At 36.5% G+C, this 25,248-nt stretch overlaps 1 protein-coding gene across 2 annotated transcripts in view; it reads left to right on the top strand.

The window, feature by feature from the left end:
• Window positions 1-25,248, top strand: part of LY75 (lymphocyte antigen 75) — a 125,150-nt gene that overhangs the window by 69,418 nt on the left and 30,484 nt on the right. Inside the window, exons 28-35 of one of the 2 annotated variants that reach the window (XM_036118523.2) lie at window positions 390-506; window positions 5,699-5,893; window positions 11,229-11,455; window positions 13,022-13,190; window positions 16,235-16,384; window positions 18,683-18,805; window positions 20,713-20,880; window positions 22,551-24,711. In XM_036118523.2, coding sequence (XP_035974416.2) covers window positions 390-506; window positions 5,699-5,893; window positions 11,229-11,455; window positions 13,022-13,190; window positions 16,235-16,384; window positions 18,683-18,805; window positions 20,713-20,880; window positions 22,551-22,729 — 1,328 coding nt within the window. In that variant the 3' untranslated portion in view covers window positions 22,730-24,711. Of the gene's footprint in view, window positions 1-389; window positions 507-5,698; window positions 5,894-11,228; window positions 11,456-13,021; window positions 13,191-16,234; window positions 16,385-18,682; window positions 18,806-20,712; window positions 20,881-22,550; window positions 24,712-25,248 lie in introns of those variants that run through there. The other variant, XM_036118524.2, reaches the window with a different exon arrangement.

Raw genomic sequence — 25,248 nt, 5'->3', positions numbered from 1 at the left:
CTTAATCTATTCATTTTAGTACAATGAGATAGTTTTTAAAAAAAGATTTATTTATTCATTTGAGAGAAAGAGAGAGAGCTTAAGCAGGGGGAAGGGGCAGAGGGAGAGAATCTCAAGCAGACTCCCTACTGAGCACAGAGTCCTATGTGGAGCTGGATCTCATGACCCTGAGATCATGACCTGAGCTGAAACCAGGAGTTGGGTGCTCAACTGACTGACCCACCCAGGAGCCCCAGGACAATGAGATAGTTTTAATTTACATGTCTGTCTTATTTTCCAGTATTGTTTTAGAGTTTATTAAGCTGGGAAATAAAATTTTCTAAATCTATCAAAATAAAGTGTTCTAGATAAGTAATTATTAAAATTATTGACTATTTTTTATTTAACAGATCCAAAATCACATATTCTGAGTATTCGAGATGAAAAAGAGAATAACTTCGTTCTGGAGCAACTTCTGCACTTCAGTAATATGGCTTCATGGGTCACATTAGGTATAACTTATGAAAGTAAGTTGTAAATCTACTGATTTTCTCTATTTATATTCATACCTCATTATGAACTACTTGTTTACCAACCTACAAAAATATAGTTCTTCAAAGTGTATGTTTACCAATATACAAAATTATAATTATGCACTTAGCAGAACTTATATAAATACCAGACAATTTTTGTATCTCAAATCTGCCATTAAAATGCCTTTACCACCAAGGTTAGAGTTATCTGGTGGAAAATAATTTCCTTTCTCCACTATCTCTCCTACCAATTCAAGACTAACAAAAAATGACCACGCTGCCGTAGAAATCTTCAATATTTTCCTTATATCTCTACTATGTATATGGGATGAGTGAGAATGGAATTATACTTCTATTAATGTTGCACCTTTGGGTTTACAGCATTGGCTTGGAGTATGCATTAGAAAAATGAGAAACAGGGCGCCTGGGTGGCTCAGTTGGTTGAGCGACTGCCTTCGGCTCAGGTCATGATCCTGGAGTCCCGGGATCGAGTCCCACATCGGGCTCCCTGCTCAGCGGGGAGTCTGCTTTCCCTCTGACCCTCCCCCCTCTCATGTGCTCTCTCTTTCTCTCATTCCCTCTCTCAAAAAAATAAATAAAAAATAAAAAAAAAAAAAAAAAAAAAAAGAAAAATGAGAAACAGTCTGACAATGAGATAGAATATTCGAAATTGGGACTAAATGCCACAAGTCCAGGGTATAATTGCTATGAAATTTTTTAAAGATTCATTCATTTATTTTAGAGGGAGAGGAGAGAGAGAGAGCACATGCATGCACACTCGGTGGCAGGGGAGGGGCAGAGGGAGAGGAAGAGAATCTCCAGCAGACTCCCTGCTGAGCAGGAGCCCCATACAGAGCACAACCCCACAACCCTGAGAGCATGACTTGAGCTGAAATCAAGAGTTGGCCACCCAACCAACTGAGCTACCCAGGCATTCTGCTATGAAATTTTTTAAAACACAAATTCTAATAATAGCAGAAATAAGACCAATTTAGAAAAATACTTAGAGATGTCCTGAAAATCATAAAAGTTTTAGAATTAGGAAAAAAGTAACTCTGAGACATCACACATCAAAAGCATACATCTAGCCAAAAAGGGCGGTGGGCCTTACTAAGGGGCACAGGATAATGACAGCCAAAGGCAGAAGCTAAATTACTCAAATATGAACATTTTATTTTTAAGATTTTATTTATTTATTTGAGAGAGAGAATGAGACAGAGAGAGAGAGCATGAGAGGGGGGAGGATCAGAGGGAGAAGCAGACTCCTTGCTGAGCAGGGAGTCCGATGTGGGACTCGATCCCGGGACTCCAGGATCATGACCTGAGCCAAAGGCAGTCGCCTAACCAACTGAGCCACCCAGGCGCCCAAATGTGACCATTTTAAAAATAGCCTTCTTGGGGTGTCTGGGTGGCTTGGTCGGTTAAGCATCTGCCTTCAACTCAGGTCATGATCCCAGGGTCATGGGATTGAGACCCACATCACATCTGGCTCTCTGCTCAGTGGGGAGTCTGCTTCTCCCTCTGCCCTTCCCCCTGCTTGTGCTCTCTCTCTCAAATAAATAAATAAAATCTTTAAAAATATATATATATATAGCCTTCTCCTTGCTATCTAACCTAACATTTTTTAGAGTTGCTAAGGTTTTTCTTAAATATTTATGGCATGCAGATGAGTTAACAAAAATTAAGGTATCAAGCAATAGGTAAGACTTAGGTTGCCAGTTGAAAATGAGTTCATCGTAGTAGGACTTAAGGGCCCAAATCCTTTCTCCAATGACACTTGAATACCCTTAAAATTAAAATGGAGAGAAAGTAGGTGGAAAGTTCCCAGGCTTTACCTGGAAATGACTGAGGAAACAGTGTTCCCATAGGGACCAGTGGAGACCACACCCAGGATATAGAGATTTCAATTTTACCTTCTGATATACTTTGTTAGTTATATTATCAGAAACAACTGAAAATGTATTCTGTATTCTGAAAAGCACTTTCAGATCTGTACACTTCCTTTTAAGCATCTTAACTTCTTTTTATAAATTGTATGAGTAACAAAATTTCTACTAAAATATATAGACATGAGAGATATAGAAAAATGTTTCAAGCAAACAGCAAATTGGGTTTAAATCTAATTCTTACTGGCTTAATTCACATCCATAGATTTGTTTAATTATTTCATATACTTAAATAATATTTAATTATAATGCCACTGATACAAAGGATTTTGTTTTTTTTTTAAAGTTCTGACTTTTCACAATCAGAGAAAGACAAGTATCATATGATCTCACTGATATGAGGAATTCTTAATCTCAGGAAACAAACTGAGGGTTGCTGGAGTGGTGGGGGGTGGGAGGGATGGGGTGGCTGGGTGATAGACACTGGGGAGGGTATGTGCTATGGTGAGCACTGTGAATTGTGTAAGACTGTTGAATCACAGACCTGTACCTCTGAAAAAAATAATACATTATATGTAAAAAAAAAAGAAAAAGAAAAAGATAGTAGGAAGGGAAAAATGAAGGGGGGTACATCGGAGGGGGAGACGAACCATGAGAGACTATGGACTCAGAAACAAACTGAGGGTTTTGGGGGCAGGGAATGGGTTAGCCCAGTGATGGATATTAAGGAGGGCACATATTGAATGGAGCACTGGGTGTTATACGCAAACAATGAATCATGGAACACTACATCAAAAACTAATGATGTAATGTATGGTGATTAACATAATAAAATTAAATTAAAAAAAAAAGTTCTGACTTTTCAGAAGTAGGTCCATGAATAGAAACTACTAAGGGAAGCCACTTGTCGACTGAAAGATGCTTCAAACCAAGTGAAAAAGTGGCCCTTTTGTATAGCAACTTTAGGAATACACCCTCGTCCATCATACTGGCCAGAAAATTGTCAGTTAAATGTTTGGGGAGAGGGAAAGAGGGCCTGGGAGACAGGAGGTGATATGAAGCAGTGAGCAGGAACCAGATCACATGTACAGTGTTTCTAGCATGTCTGTGCTGCAGGCAGATGTTTGGGTATAACCACCTCGGAAGATGGTCATCAGTGAAAGGTACAAATAACCAGGACAACAATGGGTATGTGTAGTTTATAGTGACGTCACTCTTTATGCAAATTCATCATTTTAATAGGCCTAGCAACTTATTTTTACAAAAAGTTTGATATATTCCCGTACCACACAATTCAGCCATTTAAGGTATACAATTTAATGGCTTTAATATAGTCCCAGAGTTGTGTAGCTATCACTACCCCAAAAAGAAACACCATACCCATTAGCACTTCCTCCTCCTTCCCTATCCCTTCTCCCAACTCCCAGCAACTACTGATCTATTTTCTGACTCTACAGATTGCCCATTCTGGACATTTCATATAAGTGAGATCATACAATATGTGATTTTGTGTGTGTGTGACTGGCTTGTTCTACTTAGCGTAATGGCTTATGCATGTAGCACTGCAGCACGTGTCAGTATTTCAGTCCTTTTTATGGCTGAATAGTATTCTATTGTATGGATATACCATATTTCATTTATCCATTCATCAGTTGATGGACGTTTAGATTCTTTTCACTTTTTTGGTTGTGAATAATGCCACTATGAACATTCACATGCATTCTATGTGGATGTATATTTTCATTTATCTTGGGTATATACTTAAGAGAGGAATTGCTGGGTCTTTTTTTAACCCTTTGAAGAACTAACAGACTGTTTTCCCAAGCTGCTATACCATTTTCCACACCTTCCAATTTTTCTATATTTATGCCAACACTTGTTTTTATCTCTTTTTTTTTTGATGTAGCCATCCTAGTAGGTATGAAGTGGTATCTAATTGAGGTTTTTATTTTATTTTTATTTCATTTCCCTGATGACTAATGATATTAAACATGATTTCATGTGTTTATTGGCTGTTTATATATCATCTTTGGAAAAAACTTTATTCAGATCATTTACCCATTTTTTAATTATTTGTCTTTTTTATTGTTGAGTTATAATTATATATTCTGGATATAAGTTCCTTGTCAAATAAATGATTTATAAATATTTTCTCCCATCACTTTTTTTTTTTTTAAGTAAGCTCTATACCCAACATGGAGCTCGAACTCACTACCCCAAGATCAAGAGTCTCAAGCCCTACTGACTGAGCCAGCCAGGTGTCCCCCACCATCACTTTGATAGTAGAATTTGTAGCATAAAACTTTTTTTTTAAGATTTTATTTATTTATTTGAGAGAGCAAGTGAGATCACAAGTGGGGAAAGGGTGGGGGAGAGGCAGAGGGAGAAGGACAAGTAGACTTCCCACCGAGCAGGGAGCCCGACTCGGGGCTCCATCCCAGGACCCCGAGATTATGATCTGAGCTGAAAGCAGACGCTTAACCAACTGAGCCAACCAGGCGCCCCACACAAAACTTTTTAATTTTAATGAAGTCCAATTTATCTTATCACTTATGCATATCTATGCTTTGCCTACCCCGTGGTGATGAAGAAATACTCCATGTTTTATTCTAAGAGTATTATAGTTTTAGCTCTTACCTTTAGGTCTATGATCTATTTTGAGTTAATTTTCTATATGGTAAAAAGAAAGGGTCTAACACATATACACATATAAATGTGTTTATGTATATATATATATGTTTATATATATGGTTATATATATTTATATAACTATGTATATATATATATGTTTATATAAATCATATATATATTTTTTTGCATGTAGATATCCTGTGGTCCCAGGGACTACTCTTTTTGTATTGAATTGTCTTGGCACCCTTGTCAAAAATTAGTTGACATAAATGTGCACAATTGTGTATGGTTTAGGTCCAAAGAAGAGATTTCTATCACTAGTTTTGTAATGTGTTAATTTTTAAATAAAATAATTATATTCACTTTCATTGCAATTAAACATATATACAGGAGAAATGAAAATTTGATTTAAAAAATAGCAAAACATAAAGCTATTACAGGATGGTGAAATTATAAGTTTAATTTTTATGTTTATAATTTGTACTTTCCAAATTAAATATAAGCATGATTTCCTGTTATGGTCAGAAAATATTTTAAAGGGATATACATAATCATAAAACTTTTTAGAAAGTAGGTAAAGAAGAAAGAGAATCGGTTGAGTTTGAAATATTAACTATAATTCAAGTCTTTATTTAATCTCTAAACATAGAAAAACTCTTTCTTCCCTAGATAATTCTCTTCTGTGGTCTGATAAGACCATGCTGTCATACACAAATTGGAGAGGAGGAAGACCAGATATAAAAAATGGCAAGTTTTTTGCTGGCTTGAGTACTGATGGCTTCTGGGATTTTCAGACCTTCAGTGTTCTTGAAGAAATACTTCCCTATACCCAGAACAGCATTCTTGCTTGTAAAATTGAAATGGGTAAGTATGCTAAAGTAGACTTTCCACTCCAGGGAAAGAGAACATAAAGCTGTCAGCTCCATGGGTGGGAATCATGAATTGTACTGTTTGAGTGCCTCCTCTATTTTCTGTCCGATGAGAGGTACTACGGAACTTACAGAAGAAGGAAAAGACACAGTCTGCATTGTCATGGTCTTAAAATCAAGGAGTAAAATGTAGTTGGGGAGACAGCATTTAACTCGTTAGCATTGTTTTATGTAGGTTAGTTTTAGGTTATTTGGTACTGGCTTAAGTTTGTTGGAAAATCAAAAGAGATCGATGAAAACAGGAATAATGAAAACAAAAAATGCTTTGAGGACAAGGCAAGACTTGGTTAGGTCTTGAAGACTGAATAAGATTTTTATAAATAAGAAAGTGTGTTTGGGTAAAGTTTTGACATTCTAGCCTAAAAATAAATGTCTCTTAAATTTGCCTAATTCCTTAAGTAAATCTATTTTTAAATGCATATCAATTTTAAATTTTTCACGGTTTCGAAACTGTTATAATGGCCACTATGGTTTAAGGCTTCTGCTAACATCCAGGCTGATCTCCCTTCATAGTGCCACAGAATAACTTTCTGGAGCATCATTTCGATCAGCAATCTCCAGTGTTTTCCTATTACCAATTACTTTGAGTCTATGTATGCTTCTAAGACTTTTTAGAAACACTGTCGATTCTAAAATTCTAGGCTTTCTTCCAGCCCCCAATTCTTCCCCCATTCTTGGCTCAATAAGGCTTTTTTTGTGTCAGGCTGATCTCTTAATTGTCCCATGTACAGTGTATGCTTATCCTCATTTGCACATTTATTTATGTTTTTTTATGCACAAAAGACTTCCACCTTCTTTTTTACTTCTTTAACAAACTTTTTACTTTAGAATGATTTTTATATTTATAGAAAAGTTAGAGACAGTACAGAGAATTCCCATATACACCATAACCAATTTCCCCTATTGTTGACATCTTACGTTACTATGGTACATTTGTCACAACTAATAAACCAGTGTGATAGATTACTATTCACTAAAGTCCATCCATTATTCAGATTTTTTTATTTTTTACTTAATGTCCCTTTTCTATTCAGGATTCCATCCAGGATACTATGTTACATATAGTCACATGTCTCCTTAGGTTTCTTTGGCTGTGAAAGTTTCTTAGAATTTTCTTACTTTTGATGACCTTGACAGTTTTGAGGAGCACTGGTCATGTATTTTGTGGAATGTGCCTCGCTTTGGGTTGGCTGATGTTTTTCTCATGATTAAACTGGAGTTGTGAGTTTGACGTTTAGGAAGAAAACCACAGAGTTAAAGTGTCATTTTCATCACATCATATGAAGGGTTTATGCCATCAACACGACTTACCACTGTTGATTTTAACCTTGATCACCTGGCTCTAGATGATGTTTGTTAGCTTTCTCCACTGCAAAGTTACTCTTTTGCCCATTTCCATACCATATTCTTTGTAAGGAATTCACCATAATCAGCCCACACTTACAGACTGAAGAGTTATTCTCCGTCTTCCTGAGAGGGGCATACCTATGTAAATTATTTGGAATTCTTCTGTACAAGAGATTTGTCTATTCTCTCCCATTTTTAAATTTATTCAGTCAGTTGTTTATATCAGTATCGGCTCATGGTTATATATTTTATATTTTGGGTTATAATCCAATATGCTACATTATTTAATATTTTATTCAAATTGTTCTAGTTTTGGCTCTTTCACTTGGCTTCTCTGCCTCTTTGAAGTACCCTCATCATTGTGGTTTTGTTACTGTTATATTATTCTTCATTTGTTTTTAGCTTACTTTCTGGTTACCTTATTTTCTTTTTTAGTCCTAATTTCAACTAACCTAAACTCTGCAAACCAAATTTGTTAAGCAGGCTTTCTGACTCTCTTACTTCAGAGGAATATCTCCTTCTCTACTCAGTCACACATATTATAGTGGTTAATTATTTGGCCTGCGTTTCAGGAACTGTTGTTTCCTGTACCCAATTCCTATGTGAGCTCCTTAAATGAAAGACAGTGTTTATACCTTTCTTTAGTCAACCAGACAACTGTAATTTTTAAGAACCTATTATATGTGTTGTGGCAATAATGAAAATAAAGTCTACATTTTACTTCCTTTGTTAATAAGAAATCCAGTTTTATTTAACTTTAGAAATGATTGCATGTCCAGTCTTACCCAAACTATGTACTTTTTTAAATTTTATTTTGTTACGTTAATCACCATACATCATTAGTTTTTGATATAGTGTTCCATGATTCATTGTTTGCGTATAACACCCAGTACTCCATTCAGTACGTGCCCTCTTTATACCCATCACCAGGCTAACCCATCCCCCCCACCCCCCTCCCCTCTAGAACCCTCCGTTTGTTTCTCAGAGTCCATAGTCTCTCATGGTTCGTCTCCCCCTCCGATTTCCCCCCTTCATTTTTCCCTTCCTACTATCTTCTTTTTTTTTTTTTTAACATATAATGTATTATTTGTTTCAGAGGTACAGGTCTATGATTCATCAGTCTTACACAATTCACAGCACTCACCAAGCACATACCCTCCCCAATGTCTATCACCCAGCCACCCCATCCCTCCCACCCCCCACCACTCCAGCAACCCTCAGTTTGTTTCCTGAGATTAAGAATTCTTCATATCAGTGAGATCATATGATACATGTCTTTCTCTGATTGACTTATTTCGCTTAGCATAATACCCTCTAGTTCTATCCATGTCATTGCAAATGGCACTATTTCATTCCTTTTGATTGCTGCATAATATTCAATTGTATATATATAGACCACATCTTCTTTATCTATTCATCTGTTGTTGGACATCTTGGCTCTTTCCATAGTTTGGCTACTGTGGACATTGCTGCTATAAACATTGGGGTGCACATACCCCTTCAGATCACTACATTTGTATCTTTGGGGTAAATACCCAGTAGTGCAATTGCTGAGTCGTACAGTAGCTCTATTTTCAGCTTTTTGAGGAACCTCCATACTGTTTTCCAGAGTGGCTGCACCAGCTTGCATTCCCACCAACAGTGTAGGAGGGTTCCCCTTTCTCCGCATCCTCGCCAACATCTGACATTTCCTGACTTGTTAATTTAAGCCATTCTGACTGGTGTGAGGTGGCATCTCATTGAGGTTTTGATTTGGATTTCCCTGATGCCAAGCGATGTTGAGCACTTTTGCATGTGTTTGTTGGCCATTTGGATGTCTTCTTTGCAGAAATGTCTGTTCATGTCTTCTGCCCATTTCTTGATTGGATTATTTGTTCTTTGGGTGTTGAGTTTGATGAATTCTTTATAGATTTTGGATACTAGCCTTTATCTGATATGTCATTTGCAAATATCTTCTCCCATTATGTCGGCTGTCTTTTGGTTTTATTGACTGTTTCCTTTGCTGTGCAAAAGCTTTTTATCTTGATGAAGTCCCAATAGTTCATTTTTGCCCTTGCTTCCCTTGCCTTTGGTGATGTGTCTAGGAAGAAGTTGCTGCGGCTGAGGTCAAAGAGGTTGCTGCCTGTGTTCTCCTTTAGGATTTTGATGGACTCCTGTCTCACATTTAGGTCTTTCATCCATTTTGAGTCTATTTTTGTATGTGGTGTAAGGAAATGGTCCAGTTTCATTCTTCTGCATGTGGCTGCCCAATTTTCCCAACACCATTTGTTGAAGAGACTGTCTTTTTTCCATTGGACATTCTTTCCTGCTTTGTCGAAGATTAGTTGACCGTAGAGTTGAGGGTCCATTTCTGGGCTCTCGATTCTGTTCCACTGATCTGTGTGTCGGTTTTTGTGCCAGTACCATACTGTCTTGATGATTACAGCTTTGTAATAGAGCTTGAAGTCCGGAATTGTGATGCCACCAGCTTTGTTTTTCTTTTACAACATTCCTCTGGTAATTTGGGGTCTTTTCTGGTTCCATACAAATTTTAGGATTATTTGTTCCATTTCTTTGAAAAAAGTGGATGGTATTTTGATAGGGATTGCATTGAATGTGTAGATCGCTCTAGGTAGCATTGACATCTTCATAACACTTGTTCTTCCAATCAATGAGCATGGAACGTCTTTCCATTTCTTTGTGTCTTCCGCAATTTATTTCATGAGTATTTAATAGTTTTCTAAGTACAGATTCTTTGCCTCTTTGGTTAGATTTATTCCTAGGTATCTTACGGTTTTGGGTGCAATTGTAAATGGGATCAACTCCTTAATTTCTCTTTCTTCTTTCTTCTGTCTTGTTGGTGGTGTATAGAAATGCCACTGATTTCTGTGGATTGATTTTATATCCTGCCACTTTACTGAATTCCTGTATGAGTTCTAGCAGTTTTGGGGTGGAGTCTTTGGGGTTTTCCACATAAAGTATCATATCATCTGCAAAGAGTGAGAGTTTTGCTTCTTCTTTGACAATTCGGATACCTTTTATTTCTTTTTGTTGTCTGATTGCTGAAGCTAGGACTTCTAGTACTATGTTGAACAACAGTGGTGCTAGTGGACATCCCTGCCATATTCCTGACCTTAGGGGGAAAGCTCTCAGTTTTTCCCCATTGAGAATGATATTCGCTGTGGGTTTTTCATAGATGGCTTTTATGATATTGAGGTATGTACCCTCTATCCCGACACTCTGAAGAGTTTTAATCAAGAAAGGATGCTGTACTTTGTCAAATGCTTTTTCTGCATCTGTTGAGAGGATCATATGGTTCTTGTTCTTTCTTTTATTAATGTATTGTATCACATTGATTGATCTGTGGATGTTGAACCACCTTGGAGCCCAGGAATAAATCCCACTTGGTCGTGGTGAATAATCCTTTGAATGTACTATTGGATCCTATTGGCTAGTATTGTGGTGAGAATTTTTGCATCCAGTTCATCAGGGATATTGGTCTGTAGTTATCCTTTTTGATGGGGTCTTTGTCTGATTTTGGGATCAAGGTAATGCTCGCCTCATAAAATGAGTTTGGAAGTTTTCCTTCCATTTCTATCTTTTGGAACAGTTTCAGAAGAATAAGTATTAATTCTTCTTTAAATGTTTGGTAGAATTCCCCTGGGAAGCCGTCTGGCCCTGGGCTCTTGTTTGTTGGGAGATTTTTGATTACTGCTTCAATTTCCTTAGCGGTTATAGGTCTGTTCAGGTTTTCTATCTCTTCCTGGTTCAGTTTTGGTACTTTATACATCTCTAGGAATGCATCCATTTCTTCCAGGTTATCTAATTTGCTGGCATAGAGTTGCTCATAATATGTTCTTATAATTGTATTTCTTTGCTGTCCAAAATATGTATTTTAAATAATTTAAATATAATCCCTAATACTTTTAATTTAAATGTTATAGTTGACTACAAGGAAGAATATAATGCTACTCTGCCACAGTTTATTCCATATGAAGATGGTATTTATAATATTATACAAAAAAAGGTAACATGGTATGAAGCATTAAACATGTGTTCCCAAAGTGGAGGTTATTTGGCAAGTGTTCATGACCAAAATGGCCAGCTCTTTCTGGAAGACCTCGTAAAACGTGACGGATTTCCACTATGGATTGGGCTCTCAAGTCATGATGTAAGTCTTGTTTTATTTTCCAGAAATTTTCCAAATGTGTTAGAAGGTTGGAAATTTGAGCATAAGATATTAATTCAAAGTATAACATCGGATTAAGTCCTGGAACTCAATTTGCATAGCATAGTGCTTTCTTACCTTTTTGCAACACAAACCAAAAAGCAAATTGTATTTGTAGAATGAAGTAGGGCAAATGGCAGACTGCAGCTGCCCTAGACACTCCCGGGCCATCCCAAGGGCCCAGTAGATGAATATCTCAACAACACCTCTCTGTCACCTAGTTGGGCAGAACAACTGGAAAGCGGGTAAAACAGGAATAGCACAGAATCAGAAAAACCTGAGGTCCAGTACTAGTGGCGGGTCTTCCATTTACATGTTCAGTGATCGTGAGCAGGTTATTTAACCTTTGCAAGGTTATTTCTTCTTCATCTGTAAAACTGGGGTGATAATATTTTCCTTAATATAGGATTATAGTGAAGATTAACACAAAAATTTATATAAAATGCCAAATAAAATTCTTAATGTTAGAACTAATAAATGTATATTTTCTTCTCTCACTTTCCCCCTACAAATTGCACTACATGAGAATAATGTTTTGGTAGTAAACATATCTTTTGTGCCACTATTTGAATCTTATTAATTAGTATATTCATGTACCTATAATAGTGTCCAATATACCAAAAATAGGCATCTATTGAGATTAGAATTGAAGGCCCAATTTAAATAATCTTTAGAACAAAGTGAAGAAAACAAAAGAAAGGATGACACATTAGGATTATAGAATCAAGGGAAAACCAAAAGTAATCTTCCCATATGAATTTTGTGGGAAGTATTTTCTTCTTCCAGCCCCCTGCTGTTTGATGGCTTCCATAATATGAAAAAATGTAGCCAGAGACACAAATCGCAGAATATAAAACATAAAAAACAATATTCAGGATATTATGGAGATTGGGATTGTAAATCTGTATTGTAACAACTGGAAGCCATTTGCACATCATTTAATTTCAAGTGTTATATAAACTCATCCTTAAAAAAAAATAAATCTAGAGACAGAGTATAGTAACTCTGTCCATAAATTTAAAGTCCTACTTAAATTGCACCAGAATAAATGTCTCAAATCAAAGCATCAAAAGTAAATCCCTTATTTTACAAATAGGTCCAGACCTATAACAATTGTAAGCAAATAATTAAGAATCCATTCCAATACTTCTTAAAGTATATATATATATATATATATATATATTTTAAAGGTTTTATTTATTTATTTGGCAGAGAGAGACACAGCGAGAGAGGGAACACAAGCAGGGGGAGTGGGAGAGGGAGAAGCAGGCTTCCCGCTGAGCAGGGAGCCTGATGCGGGGCTCGATCCCAGGACCCTGGGATCATGACCTGAGTCCAAGGCAGACGCTTAATGACTGAGCCATCCAGGCGCCCCTATATATTCTTTTTAATGTTATTTTTGAACATTCTTTTGTCTGGAATCAGGTTATCTCTATTAATCTTTAAAAAAATCAATTCTTATGCTAAAAAAGTCCTAAGCTTTTTTTATCTCTATTATTCTTAAAACAGGGAAGTGAATCAAGTTTTGAATGGTCTGATGGCAGTACATTTGACTACATCCCATGGAAAGATAAACCGTCTGCTGGAAATTGTGTTGTCTTGGATCCAAAAGGAATTTGGAGACATGAAAAATGCAAGTCTGTTAGTGATGGTGCTATTTGTTATAAACCTACAAAATGTAAGACTTGATTTTGAATAACTATATTTATTAAAATATGACATTTTGTTTTGTGCACATGATTAAATATTCAAAGGAATTTTTTGTCAATTTTTAAATAAGGTTTATTCACAAATCCTATAAAAACAATTTTGATACTTTGTGAAGAGAAACAAATATGATATACCCGTTCAGGGTATGTTCCCGAAGACTTTCAGTTCCTCTGTCACTGGGTACCTATTACTAATATGTGAATTTTAATTGCACTTAGCAATGTTTTTCAAAGGCTGAAATGCTCCTTTTAAAAAAGAGTTCAGCAACATATAAATTTGGGAAATACCTCAGGTTTGATTTACCATATTGATGGCTCTGGGAATTTCTACAGTAAAGAAATCTATTTAACTTTGTGTAACTAAGCATTTTCCAAACTTATATGATCCTTAAAATCTAAGGAAAAATCCCCTTCCATCAGGAGCTAGACTTGGGGTCATCCTGACAGGTGGAGGCTTGAAGAAGAGCACAAGAACCAAGACCACCCAGGAGCTGCAGAAGCCTGCTGGACAAGGCAAGAGATGGTGGCAGTGGTAGTTCTCAGGGCTTGCCCTGCTTTCTGCTCCAAAGAATCCTCCAGAGAAGATTCAACATTTGGAATTAAACAGATTCAAGCAGGAAAAAAATGTGAAAACCTTATCCAGAGAAGCAAGTGAATATAAGAAAGGGAGAATGATTTCAAGAATGAGGAATAAATGGGTAATCGAGAACTGACATCTCAGTTGTTAGGTACAGAAAATAAATGTAATGTTTTAGAAAAACAATTGGAATACATGAAAAGTAAACAAAAAATGGAAAGGACATCTGTGTTAGCTAAACAGACTTTATAGGAGCAAGTAGAATGACAACATGAACAAACACAAATTCAGTGCTATACTGGGTTGAATAGTATCCCCCCAAATTCATGTCCACCCAGAACCTTAGAATGCAACCTTATTTAAAAAGAGCCTTTCCAGATGTAATAGTTAAGATGGGGTAATGTAATGCTTGATTAGGATGGGCCCTAAATTAGGGGCACCTGGGTGGCTCAGTTGGTTAAGCGACTGCCTTTGGCTCAGGTCATGATCCTGGAGTCCCGGGATCGAGTCCCGCATCAGGTTCCCTGCTCAGCGGGGAGTCTGCTTCTCCCTCTGAGCCTCCCCCCTCATGCTCTCTCTCTATCTCATTCTCTCTCAAATAAATAAATAAAATCTTTAAAAAAAAAAAAAAAAAAAAAAGGATGGGCCCTAAATCCAATGACTGGTGTCCTTGTAAGAGGAAAGAAACAGACACAGAGGGAGATGGCCCTTTGATGACAGAAGCAGAAATTGCAGTGATGCAGCTTCAAGCCAAGGATTGCCATCAATCACCAGAAGCGAGGAGGCCTGAAACGGATTCTCCTTGAGAGCCTCCAGAAAGAACCAATCCTGCTGACACCTCAGTTTTATACTTGCCTCCAGAACTGTGAGAGAATAAATTTCTGTTGTTTTAAACCACCAGATTTATGGCAATTTATTATGGCACTCTGGGAAACTAATACAAGAGCAAAATTTATTTTATTTTTTTAAAAGATTTTATTTATTTATTTGACAGAAGGTGAGAAAGCACAAGCAGAGGGAGCAGCAGAGGGAGAGGGAGAAACAGGGAGCCCAATGAGGACCCCGAAATCATGACCCAAGCCAAAGGCAGACACTTAACCGACTGAGCCACCCAGGCACCCCCAAGGGCAAACTTTAAAAATTGAATCTTCAAGGGGCTCCTGGATGGCTCAGTAGGTTAAATGTCCAAGTCTTGACTTCAGCTCAGGTCATGATCTCGGGTTGTGAGGTTGAACCCCCGTTGAGCTCCACATTGGGCATGGAGCCTGCTTAAGATTCTCTCTCTCTGCCCCTTCCCCTCAACCCATCTCTCTCCTTCTCTCAAACAAAACAAAACAAAACAAAAACAAAAACTTTAAAAAAATGGACTCTTCAAAAAAAAAAAGAAAATAACAAGTGTTGGTAAGGATGTGGAGAAATTGGAGCCCTTGTACATTGTTTATGGGAATCAAAAGTGGTGTGTAGCCACTGTGGAAAATGGTATGGTAATTTATCAAAAATTTTAACATAAAGTTACCATAGGATCTAACAATTCCACTTGTGGGCATATACTCAAAAGAAATGGAGGTAGGGACTGGAACAAATATTTGTACAACCGTGTTCACAGCATCATTATTCACAATGGCCAAAGGTGAAAGCAACCCAAGTTGTCCACTGACAGAGGAATGCGTAAGCAAAATGTGGTATATACATACTACGGAATATTATTCAGCATTAAAAAAGAAGGAAATTCTGACACATAATACATAATGCAACCTGCATGGATGAATCTTGAGGACATTATTCTAAGTGAAATCAGCTAGACACAAAAGGACAAATACCGTATGACTCCAATTATATGAGGTACCTAGAGTTGTCAAATTCATGGAAACAGAAAGTAGAAAGATGGTTTCTGGGGGCAGGCAGGAATGGGGAGTTATTATTTAATGGGTACAGAAGCCATAGCTACTCTCTTGGTAGGAGACAGATTGTGCTGTGCAGATATACTGTATTTTGTAAAAAATTACCAAATTTTCACTTGTGTATATAATTTTAAAAGTAGTTTTTTATATGGCAAGGTAAAACTAGGTTTATATTATCAAGATAAAAAGCATCCAAAGAAAGCAACAATTTTAAGTATTATTTCAAAGTAGTTACAGGCCTGCCGAGCCTGTCTTTGCTTCTTATTCTGTCTCTTCAATTGTTTTTTACATTAGGGTAATTCCATCTTCGAGGGCTAAATACTTTCTTCTGTTTTCTCAGTTTTAAAAATGGTATTGCAAAAAGCTAAGCAGAATGTATATTCTTAGAGTATGGGCTGTAGCTGTCTCTGATGTGGGTATTGAGTTGAATGCTTCTTACCTACAGGAACCACAGTTTCAAATAGGAGTTAGTGAGATTTTAAAAGTCAGCTATTTTTTCTGTGCATTTTTACAGTCATGTCTAACATTTTTATAGCTAAAGAGGTGTCCTCTCATACATACTCATCAAGATGTCCAGCAGTAAAAGAGAATGAGTCACAATGGATCCAGTACAAGGAGCACTGTTACACATCTGACCGGGCATTGCGCAATTTCTCAGAAGCCAAACAGTTCTGTTCAAAACTTGGTGAGTTAAAATTTATTGATTTTCTTGGACTCAATAATTTAATCATTGGAATTTTTTCCAAGAAAACAACTTGAAATAATGATTATATTTTTGAAAATATTTTGGGGGCACCTGGGTGGCTCAATCAGTTAAATGTACGATTCTTGATTTCGGCTCAGGTCATAATCTGAGGGTTGTGGTATCGAGCCCCGAGTTGGGCTCTGCGCTCAGCGGGAGTCTGCTTGGGATTCTCTCCCTTCCTCTCCCTCTGCCCCTCCCCACCAACACATGTACTCTCTCTCTCTCTCTCAAATAAATAAATAAATATTTTTAAAACATTTTTAAAACACTCAATATTTATAATAGCATTTTATAACCTATTTGCCTAGTGGTTAAGTATTTTATGATATATGAGTTAAGTGGAATATTGGAATAGCCATTATAAATGACCAATGTAAGAGTAAGTACATGGAAAATAAAAGTAAGTGGAAAGAAGTAGAATAAAAAATTGCTAAGTGAACCATTATGTGAAAATGACAAATGAAATGGTTTTAAATAAAGCTAGATATGTTTAGATGAAGGGATTAGGAGGCAAATTTTTTGTAAAGGTTAAGTATTAAATACAAAATTATAGATTTTCCCACTACTTAGTTATTAATAAGTAAGCTTATCCTGACCAGAGTAATCAAGGAAGCATGGGTTGTTCCTCCATTCTGCAATAGAAATGGCCCACATCCTCTGAACACCGTAAGGAACAGGACTTTTTGTCTTCAGATTTAACTATTTTAGAAAGGGCAACAATAACTGGATCTCTCCCATGATAAATTTACCCTATAGTCAAACTGTGAAATGACTTCTAGGGAGAATACCAAGAATATTTCAAAGACCTGCATCCTTGAGTAGCAATTTAGCCAGACTGATGGCATTTATCTCATTTATTTTGCTAACTGTTGTGGAGACATCTGGCTGATTTTAAAATCTCCTTGTTACTGCTAACTACATGATGGAAATTTTTGTGTGGGAACTCTCATGTGTTATACATGTATACACACACACACACACACACACACACACAACGGAAACTATTGTGAACTATACATATGTTCTGAAAGTCAGAAGCCTCTTGCTCCCACAGGAGAAAATAGAAAGGTTTACTGTCACTGTAGTGTGGGGGTTATGCATGTAAACCTTGGAGGCAGACAAGTCTAAGTTTTAACTCACAACTCTGACACTTACTAGCTGAGGGATATTATGGAAGTTACATAATTGCTTCTCTTTTCTCATCTGAACAGTGAGAATGAAAATAGTACTTATTTCAAAGGTTAGGTTGCTGTAGGAATTAATGAAATAAGATAATGTATGCAAATGTAGCACAGTGCCCTGCAAATAGTGAGCATTCAAACTATTCTTATTATTAGAAAGGATTGAGATTGGCTTTCTAATTTTATAACTGGCTAGCTGCGTAAACCTGACTAATTTACTTAATCTCCTTGAGCCTTTGTTTTCTCATCTCTAAAATAGTGATAATATCTTCCCCTACAGTATTATGTAATATTAAACAAGCACATGCACACTGTGATCTTCTATAAAGGAGGAAAGACTTGCCTTTGCCCTTCTTCCAATGCCACCACCACCAAAGAAATGCTTTGTCACTGTTGAAGACTATTTGATTCCACTTAGGATTGATTTCCAAGTCTAGTTATTATTTTATTTCTATCCCTTGCCTGATGATGGTGATAGTACTATTTTCTCTGTGGGTTTAGGGCGATTTATCAAACTTCAAGATTATTTGATTCCATACTACATTTAGGAACTTACAATGGGCATAACCAAAACGCTTATGTATAAAATAATATTAAAGGAAATTCTCCCCAAGATCCCAAACCTATTTGCTTTCATTTTCATTTTAATAGAAGCAAATTTAAAGCTGAGTTATTATACAGAAATGGTTGTTGAGGAGAGCATGCTGAAACACATCTTTCTACAATCATATACTCCACTTCTTATGACTAGCTATTCATACACAATGGTCTCATTGGCAGGCAGTTCCAAGATCAAAATGTTTATCAGGTAAACATAAAAATTTCTCTATGTAAAGTTTCAATCTATTTCTAAATTTTTTGGAATCTATTAATGCTATACTTTTAAAAATCTGACACAAATACCAGATTTTCAAAATATTCTCTGTGTAAAGCTTGAATTTCTCAATGATCTTGATCATGGTAGTTTTTTTTTTTTTTCCAAATGGCTGGTTGAGAAATAGCCACTTCCCTAGTTTGCATAGAGCTAATTAGTTTAGGGTTTGTTTTCCTTCAACAGATCATTCTGCAACTATTGTTACCATAGAGGATGAAGATGAAAATAAGTTCGTGAGCAGACTGATGAGGGAAAATAATAATATTACCATGAGAGTTTGGCTTGGATTATCTCAATATTCTGCTGGTAAGTGACATATTTGTGTGCACAGTGTGCAAAGAGAGTTCCAACTTGTCCTAAATACCAAGTCAGCCTTGCTAAAGAGTGTTAAGTGGTGGTTAATTCAAATGCTCCTTATTGACGAATAAGCTAGGTCTGCTGGCTGTTTTGGAGACTTATAAATTCCTAATGAATATGCGAGTGATGTATTAGTAACGATGGAAAACACTAATGAAGTAGAAAATCAGGTTAAATCAATTGGGATGTTCTAGAGGTTTAAGGTACTTGGATTGACAACGTATTTTTTTCTCCGACAGCAGTATCTGTGCCCCCAAGGCTCCCACAAAGAACTCATGACTTACTTCCCTTAGAGTTCTAGTGTCTATCACCTGTGCTTTTGTAGCTTATAACTGTTTTTCAGAAGGTTCTCTTCTTGTTGTTCTCTTCCCTCTTGAAACATTTTTACCAAAGAGAAAAATTTCCTTAAATGGTTATTTTGTTTTTCAAACGAGCTTAATAAAATTACAGAGAATTGGTTAAAAAAGATTTGTGGAAGAAATTTTCAAGGAATAATGGATTAATCCAAGCAATAATGGATAAAAGATTTGAGTGAACTTTAGAATTGATAAAGAATGAATTAAGAGTACAAATTCAGTAGAATAGGAAATATGTTTTACATTTTAAGCTAAGGTGAATTCTAAATAATTGAAATAAATGTGAATCCCAAAATATTAAGTACTTGTCAAAAAGTGAATGGATTCAAAGTTGGCCATCTAAATGAATTCTAAATTGTGTTTACACTATCACCACAAGGTGGTGCTATCTCAGCTGGAAAATAAAAATGGAGTCATGGTGGGAAACCCCTCCTGGACCCTCTTGACCCTTACTCCCCCAGCACATCTTTAATGATACGAGTTTTTTAGTTGGGGGTGAGGATGCTGATGGGGATTCAGGTCTTTAGAAATCTATCTCTCACACAATCAAAGTGCAAGCATTCTGCACTTTAATCAAAACACCACATTTTATATCAGTGCTGTCTAATAGAACTTTCTGCAAAGATGGAAATGTTCTATATCAGTGCTGTGTAACAGAGTAGTCACTAGCCACATATGGCTATTGAGCACTTGAAATGTGACAAGTGCAACTGAAGGACTGATTTCTTTATTTTTTTTCACTTTCAATAAGTTTCATTTTAAATAGTGACATAGCATAGTTCTAAGTAAATGAGTTGTATGCCATTTTACCTTAGAAATTTAGAGGCAGCTACCCTATGACCCAGCAATTACACTACTAGGTATTTACCCCAAAAATACAAATGTAGTGATCTGAAGGGGCACTTGCACCCCAATGTTCATGGCAGCAATGTGCACAATAGCCAAACTGTGGAAAGAGCCAAGATGTCCATTGACAGATGAATGGATAAAGAAGATGTCATATGTCATATCACACACACACACAAACACACACACACACACACACACACAATGGACTATTTCTCAGCCATCAGAAAGGATGAATACTTACCATTTATATTGATGTGGTTGGAACTGGAGGGTATTATGCTGAGCGAAATAAGTCTATCAGGGAAAGACAATTATCATATGGTTTCACTCATATGTGGAATATAAGAAACAGGGCAGAGGACTGTAGGGGAAGGGAGGGAAAACACAATCAGAAGTCATCAGAGAGGGGGAAAACCATGAGAGACTCTTAACTGAGGGTTGCTGGAGGGGAAGCGGGTGGGGAGATGGGGTAACTGGGTGGTGGGCATTAAGGAGGGCATGTGATGTGATGAGCACTGGGGGTTATATGCATCTGATATAGTATGGAACACTACATCTGAAACTAATGAGGTACTATAAGTTGGCTAATTGTATTTAAATTTAAAAAAAGAAAAGAAATTTAGAGGTAATAAACTTAATTTTTTTCTTTAGATCAGTCTTGGAATTGGTTAGATGGATCAAAAGTGACATTTGTCAAATGGGCAAATAAAAGTAAGAGTGATGGTGGAAAATGTAGCATTTTGTTAGCTTCAAATGAAACTTGGATAAAAGTTGAATGTTCACAAGGCTACGGAAGAGTTGTCTGCAAAGTTCCTCTGGGTAAGTATGGAACCTGTCCTTAAGGAGTATTTTTTGAGGAACAGGTCAGGAAATAAATGTGCAACTCAGTTATGTGCAAAGTTTTGTACTGGGTCCTAAAGTCCTTATTTAGTCCTTTCAGTATATCCAAAAAACTTGATGAAGCCATGCAGATTTTTTCTGTCAGAAAAATAGATTGCAAGAGATAGAAATGCCAAGATGTCTAAGACTCCCAGATGAAACTACTAGACAGCCTAAAGTTTGTATAATTCTTCCCTAAGAAAAGTAGAAGCTGCCAGAGTATTAGGGAGCTCATTTCTTTGAATATGTTCTTAAGATGTATTTGATTCTATCAGTCAAATATGTAAAAGTTCAAAGGTCTAATTCTGCAGTTAGTTTGCTTCCTTTCTCCTCATTCCCATAAAACTCATGATTAACTTAGCAACAGTGCAAAACTGGACTTAATTACTTAAAATTTCCTGGAAGGAGCATCTATAGGAAGTCATAATTTAAACTTAGATTTCATCATGAATTGACATATAAAATAACCATAAAAATCTTATCTTAATTTCATTTCTAGAGAAAGGAGCTATAAATTTTTCACAGCAAGAGTTTTGAAGATTTAGCATAAAAATGTCTTTTTGGTTTGTAAATATTAAATATGAAACCCCAATGCTAGATGATTGGTGTTTGTATATTCATGCATTGATTCAGAAAATATTTGGAGTGTCATGCCCTGTTTTGTGTGCTGGGTAGGGGGATGGCTACTTTCGATTAGGTTATCAGGGACGACATCTAAGAGCAGGAGACACTGAGGCTGAGATCTGAAAGGCCAGCCAAGCAAAGATCAGGGGAAGATGCCCACCAGGCAGAACTACCATTTGGAACAAAGAGCCTAAAGCAGAATGAGCTTGATGAGTGCTCAAGGAAGATCTGAAAGGTAGGCAGGCACCAGACACCCAGGAGTCTGAAAGCAAGGGTCAAGAGTTCAGGTTCTATGCTGAGTGAAATGGAAAACAACTGGAAGATTATGGGGGGAGCTGGGGAGCAGGGTTATGGTGGCATAAACCAAGAGTTCTGTTTTGGCATTCTGAGCTGTCCATATGGAGAAGAGATATTCATATGGAATGTCTAGCATGCAGTTGGACATATGAGAGAGAAGAGAGGTCAGCATAGAGATAGTATTTAAAGCAAGGGGACAAACTGAGTCCGTCTGGGCAGCATGCAAAGAAGAGGTCTGGGACAGCATTTGAAATTGAATAGCTAGGAGCTAAATGAAGTCATCCTAAAGTCTTAAATTTGCTTTAAAGCAAATAACACTTTATTTGGCCCTAGGTAAGTCAAACACAAAAATTTACAACTTTTAACAATTTGCTATCAAAGTAAGGTAATATACTGGATGTGATGTTCTTGAAAGGGTGATGGGGAAAGTGAGAATAAAGATAATGCTTTAACTTCTTTAGAAGAAAATTGCTAAAACAATGAATAGGATTCAAATGAAAGGGAAAAGAGTTAAATCTGAAAAGAGCACACCTGAGTGTTTGATGATGGAGTTTGCATTCTGTGTTAATGCTATGAAACAATCAGGTGCTTCTTGTGTTTTGTACAGAGTGACACACAGCCTAATGTATAAATCAATAACGATGACTTTTATATTCTCTCCTCCAATGTCAAACCTTTTCCTATTCTAGGCCCTGATTACAGAGGAATAACTATCACATTTGCTGTGCTAAGTGTCTTAGCTCTCATCAGTGCACTGGTTTGGTTCCTCTTCCAAAGGAACCGGTCGCACTGGCCGGGCTTCTCTTCAGTTCGATATGAACAAGGAATGAATGAAGATGAGATTATGCTTCCCACTTTCAATGACTAAATTCTTCTAAAAGTTTGCTAATTTGCACTAACGTGTTAGGGAAAATGAGCCATTTCGGTTTTTCCCAGTGTCAGTATTTACTCTGTTCTAAAGTACAAATCGTAAGTACTTTTTCAGTTGTTTAATTGCTGTGCTGGTATCTACAGTGAATTATCCACAAAATGCCATGTTTAAAACTTTACTTAATAGAATGGAGAACCTTAATAGAATGGAAAAGAACCAAAGCTGGAACTAAAGTCCAAATTATTTATAGGGTAATAAATTTAATGTGCATTTTTCTCTGTAAGAATGTAGTTAGTAACTAGGATATGTATATATGAATAGCACAACTGCTTAGAGACTTAAAATTGGCATGTTACTAGGTCATAAATCTACCTTTTAGCTTTTAAGAATATTTAGCTTAGGGGCGCCTCAGTGGCTCAGTCAGTTAAGTGTCCACCTCTTCATCTCAGCTCAGGTCTTGATCTCAGGCTTGTGAGTTCAAGCCCTGCGTAGGGCTCCATGCTGGGTGTGGAGCCTACTTAAAAAAAATATCCAGCCTAATGTGAAATTTGTACCTCAAGGTAAAAACATAACTGTAAATAATATCAACATTATTTCAAAATAGTCATTTGTAGCATTTAGGAGAAATTATTAAACAATGAGATATGCTTACTTTTTTACACAGTAAAATAATGCTTTTGGCAAGATGCTTCTTATACTGTTCCAGAGATATTTCATACCAAAATTGTTTAAATGCAAATATTTTGTTTTGTCATAGTTATTCATAAAACAATGGCTTTTAAAGGAAATTTAGTACTGAACATTTTCCTAAAGTGTGAGAACATTGTTTTTAGATTGATTTAGATATACTGTAGCAGTGTGTTTTTTGTCTTTTCTTATGTACAATATATAACTCTTTCCTCTTAAAGGGAACCAGCTAAGGATACAAGTTCTTGAAGATTTCATAATTTTTATGCTTTCTATGACATGCCAAATTTTGACTAAGAAATTTGTGTTACTGTTTTGCCGTTTTCTGTAAGCTAGAGAAAAGGGGTCTATGAAGGAAATTGTATATCTTGCCTTTGTAAAAATGAAAATTTTACAGTGAAACTCTAAACCTTGTGGTTACTACTAAAATATTTTAGATGATAAATGATTAAGGAAACACTGTTTTGTGATTATCACTTTAAATTTTACCAGCAAGAATATATTTTTATATTGTCCATCACCATTGGACATGATGAATTTTTTATTCAGTGTTTATACTTTAGAATATTTTTGTATAATATTCATAGATTTATTTTAAGATTTAGAGTGTTTATACTATGATAAACTTATAATTTTCTAAGACAGTTTTATTATAGTCTAAAACTATAATACAGTTGTCCTGATATATTTTTATTGAATTTGTTAGACTATTCCTCTTGCCCTGTCATCTGCACAATTTTAGCTGTTAAAGACTTTCTTCAAAGAATTAAATCAACTTGATGTGAAAAACACACCTATGCGGGCTGCCTGGCTGGCTCAGTTGGAAGAGCGTGCAACTCTTGATCTTGGGGTTGTGAATTCGAGCCCCACATTGGGTATAGAGATTACTTAAAAAATAATAAAATAGTAAAATCTTTAAAAAAAGAAAAGTACAGTTATATATAGTAGTGATGCTGTAATAAAGTTGTTTTATTTTTTTAAGTAAAACTGTTGTTGGTCCTTGTCAGAAAAAATATCTCTAGGTTGGGTTTTATTATGTCAGGCATATAGTATAACAAAAAATAAGTGTGCAGTTGTCGTAATGCAAGGTATCCTTTATTTAAAGAATAAATGCAATCAGGGGCACCTGGGTTGTTCAGTCGGTTAAGCATCCGACTTGTTTTTGGCTCAGGTCATGATCTCATGGGTCGTGAGATCGAGCCCTGCATCAGGCTCCACTCTCGGCACAGAGTCTGCTTGGGTTTCTCTCTCCCTCTCCCCATCCCCCTACTCTCTCTCTCTCAAAATAAATAAATAAACAAAATCTTTTTTAAAAAAAGAATATAATCATCCTACATCTCTGAATGTTTGATTTGAGTTTCTTTTTCAGATGCCTTTGACTCAGCAATTCTTAGCAAGTCTTTTAACTATTGGATCAGCAGAAATTCCAATTTTGGCCCACTTACTTCTCGTTTTTGGTGCTTCTTCAGGAGATCCTGCCCCCATCGCCCAAACCAGGACATTTGTCAGCCACTTCTCAGTCAGTAGGTCACATGTTCAGTTCCAGGCTCATATTCAGTTCAGTTCCAGGCTCTAACTTCCACTGGACAATCTACTTCTCAGCATGACCAGAACTGCCCATGGGTTCCTTTTCCCATTTTGCCTGTTGCAGAAGAACCGAAGAAGCCTTTTCCAGTCTTCCCTAGCTAATCCAACCCCCACCTGTGGTCTAACAAAATTGGTCTCTCAAAACCAGGTACCTAAAAAAGCAAGTAAATATACCGACTGATCAGGTACAGGGGACAAATGTAGAAGTGATACCAATGATCACCCTCTTTTTCCTCTCTTCA

Source organism: Halichoerus grypus, chromosome 4 (genome assembly GCF_964656455.1).
Source record: "Halichoerus grypus chromosome 4, mHalGry1.hap1.1, whole genome shotgun sequence".
NCBI classification, from domain to species: Eukaryota; Metazoa; Chordata; class Mammalia; order Carnivora; family Phocidae; genus Halichoerus; species Halichoerus grypus.
The sequence above is the reverse complement of the archived record's forward strand: the minus strand, read 5'-3'. Positions and strand labels throughout refer to the sequence as shown.